Raw genomic sequence first — 17,999 nt, 5'->3', positions numbered from 1 at the left:
AAATAAAATTTACTACTGCCAGAAATAAAATTTCAATGACTTAAATATATTAAAATGGTATATTTAACATAGTAAATAGTAACTAATTTACTCTTTGGGTACTTAGTGGTCAAAAATTGTTCCTCTATTTTTTTTATTTAAAAAAAAATTTTTTTTAACGTTTATTTATTTTTGGGACAGAGGGAGTCAGAGCATGAACGGGGGAGGGGCAGAGAGACAGGAAGACACAGAATCGGAAACAGGCTCCAGGCTCTGAGCCATCAGCCCAGAGCCCGACGCGGGGCTCGAACTCCCGGACCGCGAGATCGTGACCTGGCTGAAGTCGGACGCTTAACCGACTGCGCCACCCAGGCGCCCCAAAAATTGTTCCTCTATGGTACACCAAAACAAACTAAGAATTTCTAAGAGGCAGAAAATAATCATCATTCCTTTGTTATCTGTAAGAATTTCATATGAAATTTATATCAGACACAAATAAAGAGCGGAGAAGTTTTTATACTTATTTTTAAGGCTTCCTGGTTGCCAATATGCAAGGTGTATTAAAATAGCTATATCATAGTAATTAGCATTGATTCAACCATATGATATTAACGCTGCAACTGCAGTGTGGCACTCTCCCAGTCTTTACTAAAATGGGAAGTAGAATCAGTATTCAGAGCTTACACAAATTAACAGAATGAAATGGGAACGTTTCCAAAGGTTATTTTTGGAGTTTCCAAAGAATTATATCCCCGGATTATGAAAAAGTGTAGGCTTCTGAAATCATTACTAAATACCAGCTAATATCACAGTTAGCATAAGCTGTGTTCTATTTTGTGTTACAGGATACCAGGCTGAGGCCAGTGGAGGTGCTGGTTAAGGCTCAGAGATCTTAAACTTGGAGAAAGGAGTTTGGATCTTGAAGAAGAGATGTAGACAGACATCATATATTCAATCAATACTGATCCCGTATTTAGACACACAACATTTATCAATTATATCCAACTTCTGCTTTTCAGGCATTGTTTAAAAATTAACACAGTACATATTTCCCTCCTTTTCTAATAAAAGAGCAAGATTAGTAGACATTCCTGATAAAACAGTAACCACAGTTTCTCTCAAATCCAAATGTACTTGAAAACTAAGTGCTTTTTTTTAACCATAAATATCTGCACCAAACACATCTTCTGAGGACATTAATAAATGAATAAATACATGTGACAAGGACTCAAAACATGTGAAAGATAGTTTTAAAAACAAATAAACTTTCTACAGTTGGAAGAAAAACTGCAAGTGTCAGTGAGTCTGACACAATTTTATGCCAGAGAGCCCACAAATTAAATGTTTTTCAAATAAAGAATTTGGAAAAAAGAGCAATATAATTCCAAAATGTCAAGGCATTTATAAATTTGAAAGCAGCTATGAGTGCAAGTTATTTTTACTCTATCCCCTCCCACACAGATAAGGTTATTCCCCAAATAAAATACCTCAAAGCACTTTATAGTCATATTTTTACTTATAGTAGTCAATATTCACTCTCAACATAAGCATTCAATAAGGATAAATCAAACACATTAACATGCTGTTTTCATCTACTTAATATAGCATAATTAGCTTTAAAATACAATCTCATATACTTGCAGTCTCCATTGGCTCACACATCAATGACTGATTTCAAATAATTCCTAGTTAAACAAAAATCATGTTATATTAACAATATATTGTATGGTACTGCTAAATTTTAATGGTCTACTTTGATGAAAACTTTTAAAAGTTAAAACGGATGAGATATTTAAAAGAAAGAAGTTTGAGCACAGAAGTCAGAAAGAAGTTATGAACAGTAGCCAAATTATGGAAAGATACCAAATGTCTATCGACCTATGAATGGATAAAAAAGATACGAGATATATAGATAGAGATAGAGAGATATTGATATATAGATTAGATATAGATATAGATATAGATAGATATCTATCCATTATGTATATATAATGGAATATTACTCAGCCATAAAAAAGAATGAAATCTTGCCATCTATAACAACGTGGATGGAGCTACAGAGTATTATGCTAAGCGAAATAGGTCAATCAGAGAAAGACAAATACCATAGGATTTCATTCATGTGTGGAATTTAGGAAACAAAACAAATGAACATGGTTGGGGGGGTGGCGGGGAAGAGAGGCAAACCAAGAAACAGACTTAACTCTAGACAACAAACTGATGGTTACTAGAGGGGAGGTAAATGCAGGGATGGGCTAAAAGGGCGATGGGGATTAATGAGAGCACTTGTCGTGATGAATCACCAACTTCTACACTTGAAACTAATATTACATTGTATGCTAATTAGCTGAAATTGAAATAAAAACTTGGGGGAGCAAAAAGTCAAAAATAAGACCACTAGAACAGTAAATTGCCATTCATTATTTTAATTTGTATGTACCTTATAAAGATTAAATGTAGAAAGAAAGGTAATTTTACTAGAAAACATATGGAAGCAATATCCTTAGTAAAATGAACTCCATTGTCCATCTTTTTATGTTAGCATGGGCTATTTCATTTTGGAAGACAGAGTGAGCTACTTCCTTAGTGTCCGCGATGTCTCCTCTTCAAATTATTTCTCTAACTACCTGAGGTTGTAGTGTCCACTTGTCTCTCCCTCAGAAAGGCCACCTACTATAATGAGAATAATTTGCCACATGCCTAGAATGAAAAGACTGAGCTGTACAGAAAATCTAAAAAGCAAATTGTGTGATTCAGGCTGAGCCGTAGAGACTTAACCGATGTCTTCTAGGTCAAGTGGTTTTTCAACCACAGAATCGATGTACAATACAAAACCGCAAATTAGTAAACTCTGTTGTCTAAATCTCAGACTAAGAATTGAGCAGTTAAACACCCTGTTAGTGAGCATCTTTCAATATTAATATATAAAAATGTGTATGTAAACATTAATATATAAAAATTGAGCTGGATTTTAAAATATTTAAAGATGGCAGTGTATCAGGTGATTTCATGGGTTTGGCTTTTGCTTTTTAGATCAGTTCTCTTGGTGAGTTGCCCCAAAATATTCTAAAATTAAAAATACTATAAATGCCAAACAAATGTTCAAGAAAACAAAAGACATTTATAGGCATTTACATTTTCATAGATCTCTACAGTATTAGTTTTCAATTTTCAAAACCTAAATCATTAAATGTTCAAGATGCATAGATCCATGTGCTAACTCTGCAGGTGTTTCAACATGATGTTTGATGGATAAAAAATGTCTCTTTCAACTAAACTAAAAATTAAAGTACTTGCAATAATAAACAGTACACTAAAAACGCACTCTAATAACTTAAACTTTTCAGTGGCTTTTAATAAACAGCTAACAATTTCTCCCATCATAACAACATGGTACAATTAGAATGTATATTTATATATTGCTTTTTACTTCACTTTTCATTTTTGTGTTTTGTCCATATGCTATTATTTCCACCACTTTGTTTCAGACACGGGGAGGGCAATTACAAGCCTCTGTATATTCTACAACTGTGTGTCACACTGAATAGAAGAATTGATCTCACCGAGACCTGGTTCAAAGTAACTTTTTAATCTATATTATCAGAAATGGCCTCTGCAATGACCATAGCCAAATTATCAAGGGAGACAATTTCTACATAGCCAAGAGGTATTCAGCATTTATTTGAATTGCAAAATCTGTCTCTCAGTAGTAACAGTGCCTACACCTGCATCTATCAGAAATGTCGGACTGAATACAAGCAAGCTGAGCAAAATTGCCACATAAAAAAGATTATGAATTCACAATAATACTGAATAATAGTAGAGAAACACGTGGCTCTAAATCAGTCCAATTATGATATAAAGCTACTCTTTACCAAATTCATTGAACTTTTAGAACAGTGTGACTACATCATGCAGCAAATAATTAGAATGTTTAATATTGTACATATAGTATATGTCTAATGCTAGATTCCTTCACTGGGCAGACTGGCCTGCTATTCAGTCTTACCTGCACATTTGGTTCTCGTGATTAGAGGAGGTCCTGGGAGCCCCGTTCCACCTTCACCAGGTCTTGTAAGCAGAACACGGATCTCATATTCAGTATCTGGATCCAAATGCCATAATTTGTAAGTTGGAGCATTGACGGCATGCGTCTCTGTCCAGGATCCTGACGTCATTCGGTACTCCACTTCTTTCAGGATAATGGGACCATCCCCAATGATGGAGTTGGCATTCAGCTGAATCAGCAAGTATGTAGGCCCAACACCGAGCAGCTGGGGTGGAGCAATGGGTCTTGGTGGTTCTAGGAGAGATGAATGCGCAACCTAATTAGCTAAAAATCCAAAAGAATGCACTACATGGGTATGTTAATGTCTTTCAAAGCTCAATGAATAATTTACTTAGGAGTACATAACAAATACTTATGGAAAACCAGAACATGAGTGATTTGGAAACTGTACTTTTAAAGAACAAATACTTTCACAGATGGGATATGACCCTTTTTACCACAAATTTTTTTTTATTAAAAACATGTCTCCCCAGGAGATAAACTTGTACAGGCACAGTAACCAAGGGAAATAAAAGGAAAATATTTAAAGATGGATAGCTCTGATTAGCTACTGAGTACAGTTGATCTTTGACATTCTTGAGGTCCTAAGACCTCTACAAATCTTCAAATTAATGAAAACTGTTTTAACTCCTTATTTCATTCATGAAATATGGCAAAGCAGTGTTTTTGGTTTTGCTTTGCTTTTCAACCAAAGCCGAGTTCCTGCAGATGAGATAAAGAGGAAGGAACAGCAAAGCTGAAAGTAGAAGCTGATGCCAAGTGCTGACTTGTTTCTACACACCCATCACAGAAGGTAAGAAATTGAAATTTACACTGAGGCCAAATCACAAGTCACTACATATCGCTAGCCTTTGGGAGTAGCATGTGATAAAGCAATGCATCATGCATTAAACTCAAATGTCAAAGGTACACTACAATTTAATTTTTTGGACAGCTAAGATATTTGCTTCAAAGAAACTTTGGGAAACATTACTGAAATGTTCGAACTTATAGAAATGATCAAAGATGAATTTGGGCTCCCCCCGTTCCTTTAACAATGATGTAGCTGATATTTGATACTGGACTTTATGAAGGACTCCACAGCTCTAACTTTGTCCATGTGGTCTCTCCACAGGGACTCCTATGTCATGAAGATGTTCTAATTAGTACATTGTGATCAGGTGGGACTTCTTTGAATCTCTTGAATACCACTTCTCAGGGAAGCCAAAAGACTTTAAAGGAAAGTGTTAATCTTAGCAAAGTGGTAACAACTGCCCAAATATTGTTTTAAAAGTGCACGTGTGTGTGTTTTAAGAGTTAAAGTAAATTATATGAAGGAAAACTTTTTTTTTAATTTTATTTTTAAGTAATCTCTATACCCAATGTGGGGCCAAGAGTCACAACCTGAAGCCAGCCAGGTGCCCTGAAGGAAAACGCTTAACTGCCACCACACAATGGTTCCTCTTCTCCCTCAGGAGGGGTGGACTGGAGAAGATGTAGATAGTAGGGACTTAAAAAGACAATTTCAAAGTAGATTTTCTATTATAATGGCAACACATACTTGGAATAATACATAATGCAAAACAAAACAAAACAAAACCTCAGTTTTTACCTTCTGATGTAGGTTTAAATGAAGGGTTTTCAGCTGTAGCCCAAGATTTGCTTTTAGGCCCTAACAGTATAAAAGTATAGTTTTCACTTTATGAACCCCTGAGTTACAAACACCCCTAACATAAGGAATAGTACTAACTGGCCTAGATCTCTATGCAAACTAAAGTCATTGTCAGTAATTTTCTTCCAAAATTCATATGACAAATGTTTACTGAATGACTAGTAAGTATTAGGCTGTTCTATACACTGCTTTTTCAGATAATATGGCAAGGGAGGCACAATAACAATAAGTCAATGAATTCATTATTTTAAAATGAGTGTGATGTAGAAAACAAACAGATACATAGTGTAACAATGTTGTGTGGTAAAAGAGGGCAGCTACACTTGTGGTGAGCATAGCAGAAGACATAGTATAGGCTTGTTGAATCACTACATCGTACACCTGAAACTAAGGTCCTATTGTGTGTCAGCTATACTCAGATAAAATTTAAAAGCAAAAAAAAATAATAACATGGGGTGGAGATGTCTACAGAGTAACACCAACTTCCTTTTTTTCTATCCCATATCACTTGAAGCATATGAAGTTGGTCCCATCAGTACCATGGCTCTTTATGGCAATAGCTTTCAAACTAGTAGAAACGCATGAGCCGTGTTTCACTATGCTCATGTATCGAGTGAAAATAAAATGAAATTAAATAAGATAATGTATGTGGTACATAAACTTCACATGTAGAATTATTTCTATTTCCAGGAGAAAGTAGTTCTTAACACCATCTGTTCCTCATGGTTTAAAAATTGCTCCCACAATATAGAGTCAAAATTGGGTAGAGGGCGAACTCTTCCAATGTTCACAACCGACTTCCCTTGAGAAGTCACTCATAAAATAAAAAGTTTAAATAAAACCAAAATAGTTCAGGATTTTCATTTATCTGCTAAAGAAAGAGCTAGACATTTCATATCATAAACTTTTACCAACTAAATGACTTTTACATTTCGAGTTTACAAAAGTCTTAGTAGACAGAGAGAAAGATAAAGTTGACATATTTTCTAAACCTTAAACTGAAATGAAACTGAATAGAGAAATGAGCATAATAGAAGAAATGCAAATATCTTCACAGACTATCTAAATGTTGCACACATTTTAAGAAGCAGTCTGTATTTTTGCGAATAAACTGAGTTGCCTCACATGTGCAAGGTTTATTTTCACTCCAGATGGCTCGTATACTGACTAATTTAAGTTAAGTAGTAAATGCAGCTAAATTCACAGATTACTGGGGGTCTAACCCAAACCCTCAATGCTTCACTCACATCACAGCTGAAAAACAACCTGAAGAGGTCTCATATTAACATGATGGAGCGATTTGTCAAATGAATTATGAATAACAAACCTTGGTTAATCTCTCAATTTATAAATATTCTGAAACCTGAACTAATAAGTGTATACTGAATGATAAATCTCACCCTGCAAAACCCTGCACATCACTGCTGTGGAAAATAAGAAGCAAACAAAGGAGGAGAGCAGAAGGGAGAGAAAAAGAGAGAAAAAGCTAAAACATGTTATTAGAAACAAGTGAAAAAATAAAGCATGATATTTCTTCTATCATTTCTATCTTTAACCAAATGACATGTAAAAGAAAATGAAATTTCAGGGCACCTGGGTGGCTCAGTCGGTTGCACATCTGACTCTTGACTTCAGCTCAGGTCATGATCTCACGGTTTGTGAGTTCAAGTCCCTCAACAGGCTCCACACTGACAGTGCAGAGCCTGCTTGGGATTTTCTCTCTTTCTGTCCCCACTCCCCCCACTTACTCTCACTCTCTCTCTGTCTCAAATAAATAAACTTAAAAAAAGAAGTTACTTAAAAAATTAAAATAATAATAATAATAATAAAGAAAATGAAATTTGACATCTGGACATTCTAGTTTCACAAAATGTACACATGAATAGATGGGTCAGTGTGAATATGTTAACTTCTTGACATTACAATATCTTCATTGGTAAACTAGGGATTATTATTATAAGGGTTTTTAAAGACTTTACGTTTCTAAACATGTCAACAAGCCCCATATTTGCTATTTTTCTTCGTTTTGCCAGAGAGCATATAAATTTAAAACCAAAAATTAATATTCATAACTAGTGTTTTGTGTACATGAAGAAATGAGTTTGATATAATCAGGTGCGTAGCCTGAAGAAGGGTAATAAATCACTCTGATCAGTTTTACATTTCACTTGCTATGGTCAAGCAAACAAAAGGTTCAGTCTAGTCATCAAAGCAGTTGCTCAGTTTGGGAACTGTGACAATGCTCAGAGAGGCTTAGAAGCATATACATTGATTAACAGCATGACTAGAACTGAAATCTAGCATTAATGAGGCTAATATACCACTACATATTAAATTTTTTATGTTGGAAGTAAAAAGTAGCCTCATATTAGCATATGTATTTTGTTGTTAGGCCCTTGAGAAAAGGAAGGCTTATTTACAAAATCTCTATTCATTTCAATAAATTATGCATGAATTTTAATCAGCTAGCAAATGAACAAGTAATTGTTCGGCAGCAATATTAATATTCTTCATAACTTAATACACTATCAGACCCAGAGGTGTGGTGCGAATAAATCCCAATTGTACACTAGGTATCAACTGAAGCATGCAATCCCCAAAATACAGGATAAACTTTGCCAATGTAACAATTAACTTCCAATTAATGACTTACATTCATTATTCTAGATCTAAACCTATTATACAATCGTAATTGTACATTCAAATTGCTTTATTTATTTCAGATAATTTCAAAAACTGTCTCAAAATCAAGATAAGTCATTATGAAACTATATCCTCATCCAATTATTCCTATTACAATGCTATTTTACAAACACATGTGTCACTTACTAACATTCGGTTAAATAATAAAATGCAGAATCAGAAATAGAAGCCACAAAGCCAGAAAAAAAGTCAGCGAAGTAAACATCAAGGCAAATGACACTTCGATAGTCATCCATCCAATAAGCAAATCAAATTATCTCTCAATCCTAACATCTTCCAAACTGTTTTATTTATTGCCAAAGAAGCCTTGACTAAAAAGTATCTCAAGATTAGTCCTGTCACTTAAAAGCAGGCAATGGCCCTACACTTGTCCTCTATGGCTGCTCTAACAAATTACCACTACCTTCATGGCTTAAAACAACAGAAATGTATTCTCTCATGGTTCTGGAGTCCAGATACTCAAAATCAGTATACCTGGGTCGAAGTCAAGGTGGCACCAGGCCATACTTCCGCCAAGTGACTAGGAAAGAATCGGTTCCTTTCCTTTTCCAACATCTGCTGGCTGTTGGTATTCATTCCTTGGCTTGTGGCCACATCACTCCAATCTCTCACCTGTTACAGTGCCTTCTCCTCTTCTCCCTGTTGTCAAATCTTCCTCTACCTCCTACTTAAATTAAGGACACTTGTGACTGCATTTAGGATCCACAAGGGTAATCCAAGATCTCCCTACATCAAGACCCCTAACTTAGTCATATCCTCAAAGGCCATTTTCCAGATAAGGAAATAGTCATGGGTTCCAAGGATTAGGACCTGCTATCTTTAGGAGCATTTTTCACCCTACCACAGATGTGTACTACAATCTCATCCTTCTTCCTGGGAAATATCTTAGCTCTACCTTTTCTCCATTTGTTAAGAAGCCTGTGAGCAGAAAATACTTCTAGGAAAGTTTTATAGTTAGGTTCAGAGCAGTGGAAAATATAAATAACAAATAATTTATCTATAGTGCCTTTTTTTGCTATTTATATTTTTAAGGAAATAAAAAATAAAGATGAACATTATTACTTAAAGTGGCTATAGGAGTCAATGTTCCCTTACCATATCTAAATTCCTGTAAAAATCAATATTCAACTGTTAGCCTGGGAGATATTTTATTTACTATCATTTATTTTCTTAAGTGAATGGATCACTTCAAAATCAATGTTATTCTATTTCTTTATCATTCCCCTCTTCAAAATTCTGATCCAGTTCCAGTTAAAAAAGAAAATTCACTGGTTCATGCTTCATGTTGTTTAACTTTTCTTCCTCATCACCTATCAAATGCTGAAGTAAAGGGGGACAGACAGTAGAGACTGTGAACAGGAAGTGTGAGAGCAGGAAGAATGATATCAATGCAACAAATAATTCAAGCATTTATCAGCTACCCTATAATAATTTCAAATGAGTTTAAATTATGCCCCCCCAAAAGATAACAATATAATTTAATGGTACTTGAGGGCTTCAAGAAATCTGAAAGAGTAGCACTGATGAATAAGATGCCTTTCTTCCCATAAGAAATGAAAAGCAAGGTATAGAAAATTAGAAGCATTTTCTTTGGGCATTCAATATCACACAGATAACATAATTTGGTTAATTTTTCCTTAGATGTTGACATGAAGTACACATTTGAAAGTTTTCAGATTTATGTAACAAGGTTTCTCCTGCATTCACACTTTATGAACTGTCATGCAGATATATTTATGAAAAGAGCGATAGTTCTTCTATAATTTTCACTCTGTGACTTCTTTGACACTTCAGATTTCCAGTCGTAATAAATTCCTTAAGCAGCCAAATACCTCTCCATTCACTCTTCCGGCTACTATCTCAAATTTTTTGCTCATATCAATGACGCGATTAGCAAATTCTATAAATTATCTCTCAGATAAATTACTATTTCAATTATGTTTACAATTTGTGCATTAACGGATTTTTAAGCAAAATAACTTTAAAATTTAATATATTGAAATCCTTTTTTTAAAAAATTCAACAATCGAATTGAGAGACATTTTTTTCAAATCCTATCATTCAGGTGGCTCCGAAACGTGACCTGGTCAAATAAAGTTAATACTAAAACATCACAAAGTTGGGATATTGTTAAGCCTGAGGCTCCTATGCCAGCACCTAGACCAAGCGTCAGTCAAAAGGAGCTAGTGCCATCCCTTATCATCTCCGTGAAAATTAGACGAGTGTTAGCATGTAGTTATGGTAGACTACCGAAAGCGTGTACGATGGCCACTGCCCACACTTTCGAAAAACTTCTGAGAACCATGAAATAAATATACACGATTTCTGTTAAGTATGTAGAAATACTTTAAATAAATTGAGAAAATTTTCAACTGAATAGCAAAGCTCTGCTTTAGTGATATATGTTTGTTTATACTATGCATTTTTTGTCACTAATAATTCTGTAGAGCTAAACAAGAGTTTCTTCCTCTCCTCCCAGTGCCTCTTCCCTATGGGTAGTTGTTCAAATGACTGAAGAGTGCTAATGGCTTTGAGTGGGCTGAAAGTGACTTAAGATCAAGAAATGCACAGGGTAGCCTCACAAAATGAAGAACTCTCCAGTCCAAAACACCAATAGCCTCTTCTGGAGAAACACTACAACAATGTTAAAAATCACTTCATTTCAGCACTCCATGGCTTACACTTACCTAAAATTACATCACTTACATTTCCATTTCTCAAAAGAGCAGTGCAACAGAATTTTGAAGAAGAGGTTGCAAACGCTGAATAGGTGATCATGGATTCACACAGGCTTGACCACGGTTAATGACGCATAGTTAAATGGCATTTGAGTATACAGCTTGCTTATGGGCAAGTGAACTGATCACGTTTTTGGAAAATAATCTACCAATATAATATCAAGAAATAAAAATGTGTTTAAAGAGTAAAGTAATTTCACTCCTGGTAATTTAGTGTAAGGGGATAATTTAAATCTTTGTTTAGAAGAGCAAAAAAGGAAACAATCAAAATATTCAACAAGAGGAAAACAGAGACACAATTTATGGTCGATCAGTTCAACAGAATTTCACACAAACATCAAGAACTCAAGGTGTTAAGATTATATAACAAATGTCAGGGGACACTTAAATGTTTAAGTCTATTAGAGCTTTCATTTTAAAAAGTAAAAACTGTGCTCCTAGGGGAGAAAAAATGAAAACCACCAACCATCACCACCAGAAGGACATACATCAAAAGGCTACTAGCAGTGACTGGGGAACTCTGAGACCACGAGTGGTTTTACTTTTTCTTTTAGCTCTGTTTTCCAATAAAATGTGTAATGTGCTCATAAAACTTCCCCATCATTACATTCTCAGTATCTATCAATGTCTAAGTTCAGTAATTATAGAATGAATGGCTGGTTCAATAACACCTTGAAAAACAAAGTTGCCTATGCCACTGTAAGAAAAATTCCTATCTATTCCATACAACAAAATGTAGACGACAACTTGAGCATGAGAGCCATCATTTGGAGATGGCAACAGTAAAACTTTGTTATTTGTTTATTAAGTTGTGTAATTTGTTTTCAGGAGATGAAATTAAGTCCTCAAAATGTAAGATTTACCACCTTGAGCTTTGAACCACATAGGTAGTGGATTGCTTTGACATTGATACACAGCACCTACAAAATGTTACTATTTAATTAAAGGAGTTAGTTGACTGGAACAAAAGAACATTTTCTAAGCAATTGCTTAGTAACCAAATGGCATGAAATGATTTATCCAGCTTGTAAAAAAAAAAGTAAAAAGGCACAGACACAAACATATAATTCTCAGTCTTTTTTTTTTTCTTTTTTTAAAGTAGGCTCCATTGCTCAGCATGGAGCCTAACACAGGGCTCAAACTCTTGACCCTAAGATCAAGACCTGATATATTTAGAAATGTTATCAAAATATACAATTGCACTAATATCAGAATACACCGACAACCTGAGTTTCTTGAACAAAATTTAATCTAGGGTAGGAAAAATTCTAATACTAAATACGCCACTCATCATATTAAACAGCAATTTTGTCTTTCAATCCCTGTGTGATATGTATTCATTTTTTTTAGCTGCAAGATCTGTAGAATTACAGTATTTAATCTCACTGACATGGCTCTTTCCTGCTACCTAAAGTGCTGAAATAAGACGAATCATTTCAGCAACGAAACTACAAATTTTGCATACTGAATTTTATCTCCTATGCATTGCCATGGCATTTTATTCATCTTGATTTGAAAACATTGCTGCAATAACTTTATTACCTGCTTGAAATAAAAAGGCACAGAAGCAGCACACTATTTTAGATCTGCCAGCAGAAAGTAAAAATAAGGTAAAGCTCATATTTAGGGGATATGAAAAGGTGAAGGGATTTTGAAAAGAAAATGTTTATTTGCTTTTTAGCCCACATAATCTAACTGCGAGATACCTATGAATTTTTATCTAATTTTGTCCCAAAACTAGATTCTGCCTCATTAATATCTATGTAATCAATTGGTTCAGAATGATGAATTATTGCCATAATTGAACAAATTTACACAAGCCTCCTTCAGTACCACAATCCATATGGCAGGAAACCACATATGTTATGATAAAAATTATGGATCCCTTTGATTGAGTCAGAAGCTAATATAGAAGATTTCTCTTATGGCCATTTAATCCCTCATTTCAGCTTTGTCAGAGCTAAAACTGTTCATGCATTTAGACAGAAGAACATCCAGTTGACTCTAAGAATAACAATCAGGTAAGTAGTAAAACTGGAAAAGCCCTCAACTCTCTTTGGTTCCCTCCAGTCTAGGGTCGTAAATAGGTAATCATATTACCATCCCATCAGTCACCTTTACAAGGCAGAATAATACACATACATACATACATACATACATACATACATACATACATATATACATACATACATATTTTTAGGAGAAAGGAGGAGAAACTACATTTGTAAATGACAATAACATGGTAAATATGCCTATGTTATACAGATGATTATCCCATTCTAGGTGATAGGCCAAAGGATTTGGAGTAACACCATTTATATTCATTTTATAAAATATGTATTAAGATACAATGGCTGACTCCAGTAAACCAAGAGATAGCAATTAAAAGAAAAAAAAACCCACTTCATAATTACTATAATGAGATTATGATACTTCTCTTTATCAACACACACACATTTATACATGTATACATGTATATGTACGTGTATTTGTAATCTGTACAACATAACCAAGAAAAAAAGTATTATTTAAAAATATCCTGACTCTTCCACAGCTGGAATATAAAAAACATTGAAAAATCTCCTGAGTCTAAATTCCAGATTTTAAGGTATTTTAACACTATGCAACTAGAAAAATCTTCCAACATTTAATTGTAACCAAACACAATCTGAGTTTGCCAACTTGATCCCTGGGTCTAAATATTCTGTTGCATTGATTCATTATAACACATAATAAGCACATGTTCACTATGAATGTGTACTTTGTAATTATTCCAAGTCAATTCAAAATGATGCATGGAGCTTTTATGTATATGTAGCCAGCAACAGATGGCCTTTTAGTGCAATGACAGTCCAGTAATGAAATTAGGAGGTACTATTCACTCCCTCCACTCAATGACCCTGGTTCCCAGGCATGTAAAATCCAAGAATTTATTTACCCCCAATTAATCAGAAGAACTATTATTTACCTGACATTTCTACATGACTCTGGAGTGTGCAGAATGGCTATCATTTAGCTAGACATATCCCCCTAATACACAAGTGATATATTTACTTGTTTTTTTTAATGAAAAAATAATATGTGGTGACACAATAAAAACAACTGAATAAGATTTCACTCATATAAATAATTCCTCTAGAGAATAGGCTGTGTATATGTACTACTACCTGTAGAACAGTCATAATTTTGGGATTCTTTTCAGTTCAAAAAGCATAAATCTTCAGAGACTTTTAAGGATCTTCATAGCAAAGAAACTGTGTCATTAGCTTAAACAGATGCAACTCAACTTTGTAATGTAAAGATTTCCAATATAGATTTATTCCAAAAGAAAAATGACATAAGTTAGCAATTCTAGAACATTTCCTCAATTTTGAGATAAAACAAAACAAAACAAAAACAATTATGTGTCTATTGAGTTAGATGTCATTGATTAAGTCAGGAGATAGAGAACTTTTAATATGAAATGAGTTCGCAGATGCAGTCAGTGTGTCCAGATCAACTTTCCCTGATGGTAACGAGGTCAGAGTCAAGCAATCTGAACAGGGGATTAAAGGACAGATTTCTGTACATCTGTACTTAAGTCTCTGAACTAAGAAAAGCAGGTTTCTATGGGTAACTTGAGAATGTACAGGCATAATGATGAAAAAAAGGCAATGCCATAAAAATAGAGCCATCAATCTGGTCACTATAATTACAAGGACTTCTAAATACCTATTTTAATCATACGGTTCTATTAGCCTTTCTTCAGGGAACAAAATGCCTGTCTCCAACAGTTAAAGTACCATCAAAAATAAAATCACCACACCCAGTTTTATAATCAAATGGAAATAGATAGACAAGAATAATTATAGACCTATCTGATAAAATAACAAGATACTGACATTTTAAAGATATTTAACCATGTAAATGGTTACCAGCCAAAGGACATTTTACACTGGTGTGACAGCTCAATCAGAAAGAGACATTTTATTTTCATTCCCTTCGACCACCCCTATATTCCACACTATAGTGGGGGGTATCTAGACATCCAGAATATCAAATTATAGTATATAAAACATAAACTATTGGAAGGCAGCCCAAGTTGTGAACCATCAGCATACAGAAAGAGAAAGTTTCCAGAAGAGTAAAATAAAGTGTGTCAAGACCATAAGTAATGCAATTATACAGCTAAAGGGTTGGGCACTTCTTTCCCAGCTACTGCTACTAAATGACAAGAAACCTCCCTCTTCTACTCTGGCTAAATATCATGCCTTTTAAAAATAAGGACATGGAATGGCTACTGACCTAGACTGTTCCTGTTCATAGATTCTTTCTGTGAACTTAAAAACTGCCATCCTTCTGCAACATTAGCCAGATCAACTGAAAATTTGCTAGGGGAAAAAATAATGCATGAAATATGCAAATATTTTCATGGGCACTGAAGAATCTTGTAAACAGTACTTTCATCAGTGGACTAAAGATAAATAAGAATTAGGTAAGGAAATCTACTATTTTAAGTATTATAAAGAGGAGAAAAATGTATCATGTTTCTTTGGCATACATTTTTATAAAATGACACACTTGTAAAAGTTGATAACTGAGAGATCTCCCTATTGGACCTGAAGGGCACCATTTCTTGTTCCAAAGCCATATACTTTATAAGGCATCATGATGTGTTTTAAATGTAAAAGCACTAACTTGGGACTGGATAGTTTTAATATTGCTTCAGAAGTTAGTTTATTTTAATACATAAATAAACATCATCTTAAATACTTCACTGACTGTACATTTATATTCTCTTTATAAACTCAAATGACAATTACTTGGTGAGGAAAAGGAAAATGGTCAAGCCTGCATTCTCTAAGCCATGGGGCCAGCAACTTTTCCTGAAAGAGATTTATCTATATATTTCTCTCTCTCTCTCTTTCATTGCTGAGCACCTAGAAGGTAAGAATTTTATTTGTCTTTGAGTTTGTGTCTTTACTGCTTGGCATATTAAGCAATCAATTAATGATGGTTGAATAAATGCATTTATGAACAAATGAAAGAATGAACATAAGATAATTAAAAACGGAAGGTAGGATAATACCTAGTGCTGGTGAGGATATGGGGCAATTAGAACTTTCATGCTTCAAGTTGCACTATATATTGACACAAGAAACCTGTTTACTACTCCCTACGAAAGCTGAACATTAGCATATCTTATTATGTGGAAATTCTACTTCCTAGTATAGGCTCCCTCCCCCCTCTGCCAAATGAGTCCATCTGTTCCACCAAAGCCATGTACTAGAATATTCACATACCACTATTATAAAGAGCTCAAAGAGAAAACAAATTACATGCCTAATATCAATAAAATGAATAAATTGTGGCACTGTAACAAGATATAATATTTTACAACACTGACGTCAAATGAGAATGGGATTCATAAACTTCATGTTGGAGATGGAAACCAGTAAAGTACAGAATTCCTCTGGCCTAAATTAACCATTACTGTTAGAAGTCAGGGACAGTGGTCACCTTGGGTGGAGACTGCAAGGGACTGAGGTGGGCTTCTTGGGTGATGGTAATATTCTACCTTTTTATGTGGATTGTGGGTATATTTAGTGTGTGAAAATTCATCAAGCTATGCATTTATCAAACTATGTTTTTTAATGTACAATTTTCTGTATGTCTACACTGTACTTAAATAAGAAATTAAAATATGGATAAGGAGAAAGGTAACTGTGTATCTCATTGGGCCAAATCTCCTATCCAGAAACACACTTCCACACACAAGTCAAGGACCATTAATACAGTGTGAATCTCATCCTGAGTGAGATTTAAATTTTTTAAGTCTGCATTTATGGCAAAAATATAATTTAGTAAAAATTTCTCTTGAAAATTCCTAAATCACTGAAAAAGACTATATGTTTTTCTTTCTACACTTTCTTGCATCAGCTTTTTGACTTCTAAAATTTTAGAATATCTTCCTTTAAAAGAAACGAGAATATCTATCTGCAGAAGTTTAGGGGGGCGCCTGGGTGGCTCGGTCAGTTAAGCGGCCGACTTCGGCTCAGGTCATGATCTCACTGTCTGTGAGTTCGAGCCCCGCGTCGGGCTCTGTGCTGACAGCTCAGAGCCTGGAGCCTGTTTCAGATTCTGTGTCTCCCTCTCTCTCTGCCCCTCCCCTGTTCATGCTCTGTCTCTCTCTGTCTCAAAAATAAATAAACATTAAAAAAAAATTAAAAAAAAAAAAGAAGAAGTTTAGGCATTAAAATCTTCCTGCCTTTAAGATGGGTCAAATTCATCTTGAATAGAATAGTTGAGTTCTAGTCACCTTTGTATTTTATGAGGTCATCCGTCATATAAGGGCATCAAGTAAACCTACTTTCTGCTTTGTAACAATAAGTTCTTGAGAAATATTTATTTGAATTCATTTATATATGAATGCTATTTTTGCATAGTTCATACATTTTCCATAGCATCTCTCTATTATAATTTCCTTTTATTTAACAATATTCTGGAATCATGCCAGTTTTAGGTCATCATTAATGTCCTGACATTATTTAAATTTTGATTGCACTGCCACTGTTAATTCACAGAAAAACTCTGTGAGTTCATCTAATAAACATCTGTCTAGAATTTAACTCGTGTAGCAAACACAGAAATGGAGCTACTCTGCAAGTGAGTTGTTTGAAAAAGAAGGGAACTTGACCCATGATTTGATTTTCAACATAGAGTCCAAGCCCATCCCTACCTTGAATACAAAAATAGAGTAAGTGGAGGAGAAAACTTCCTCCATAGCATACATTAAGTTTTCTAGGGGCGCCTGGGTGGCTCAGTCAGTTGTGCTTCTGACTCTTGATTTCAGCTGCAGTCATGATCTCCCGGTCATAGG

General features: G+C 34.6%; 1 protein-coding gene across 7 annotated transcripts in view; it reads right to left on the bottom strand.

Moving 5' to 3' along the window:
* The window catches only part of PTPRK (protein tyrosine phosphatase receptor type K), a 554,739-nt gene that overhangs the window by 220,770 nt on the left and 315,970 nt on the right, over positions 1-17,999 (bottom strand). For all 7 annotated transcript variants that reach the window (XM_027056952.2, XM_053222257.1, XM_027056947.2 and 4 more), the window contains exon 7: positions 3,989-4,282. In XM_027056952.2, the coding sequence (XP_026912753.1) occupies positions 3,989-4,282 (294 nt within the window). The remainder of the gene's footprint in view (positions 1-3,988; positions 4,283-17,999) is intronic.

The sequence above is a fragment of the Acinonyx jubatus genome, chromosome B2, assembly GCF_027475565.1.
Source record: "Acinonyx jubatus isolate Ajub_Pintada_27869175 chromosome B2, VMU_Ajub_asm_v1.0, whole genome shotgun sequence".
Classification (NCBI taxonomy): Eukaryota; Metazoa; Chordata; class Mammalia; order Carnivora; family Felidae; genus Acinonyx; species Acinonyx jubatus.
The sequence above is the reverse complement of the archived record's forward strand: the minus strand, read 5'-3'. Positions and strand labels throughout refer to the sequence as shown.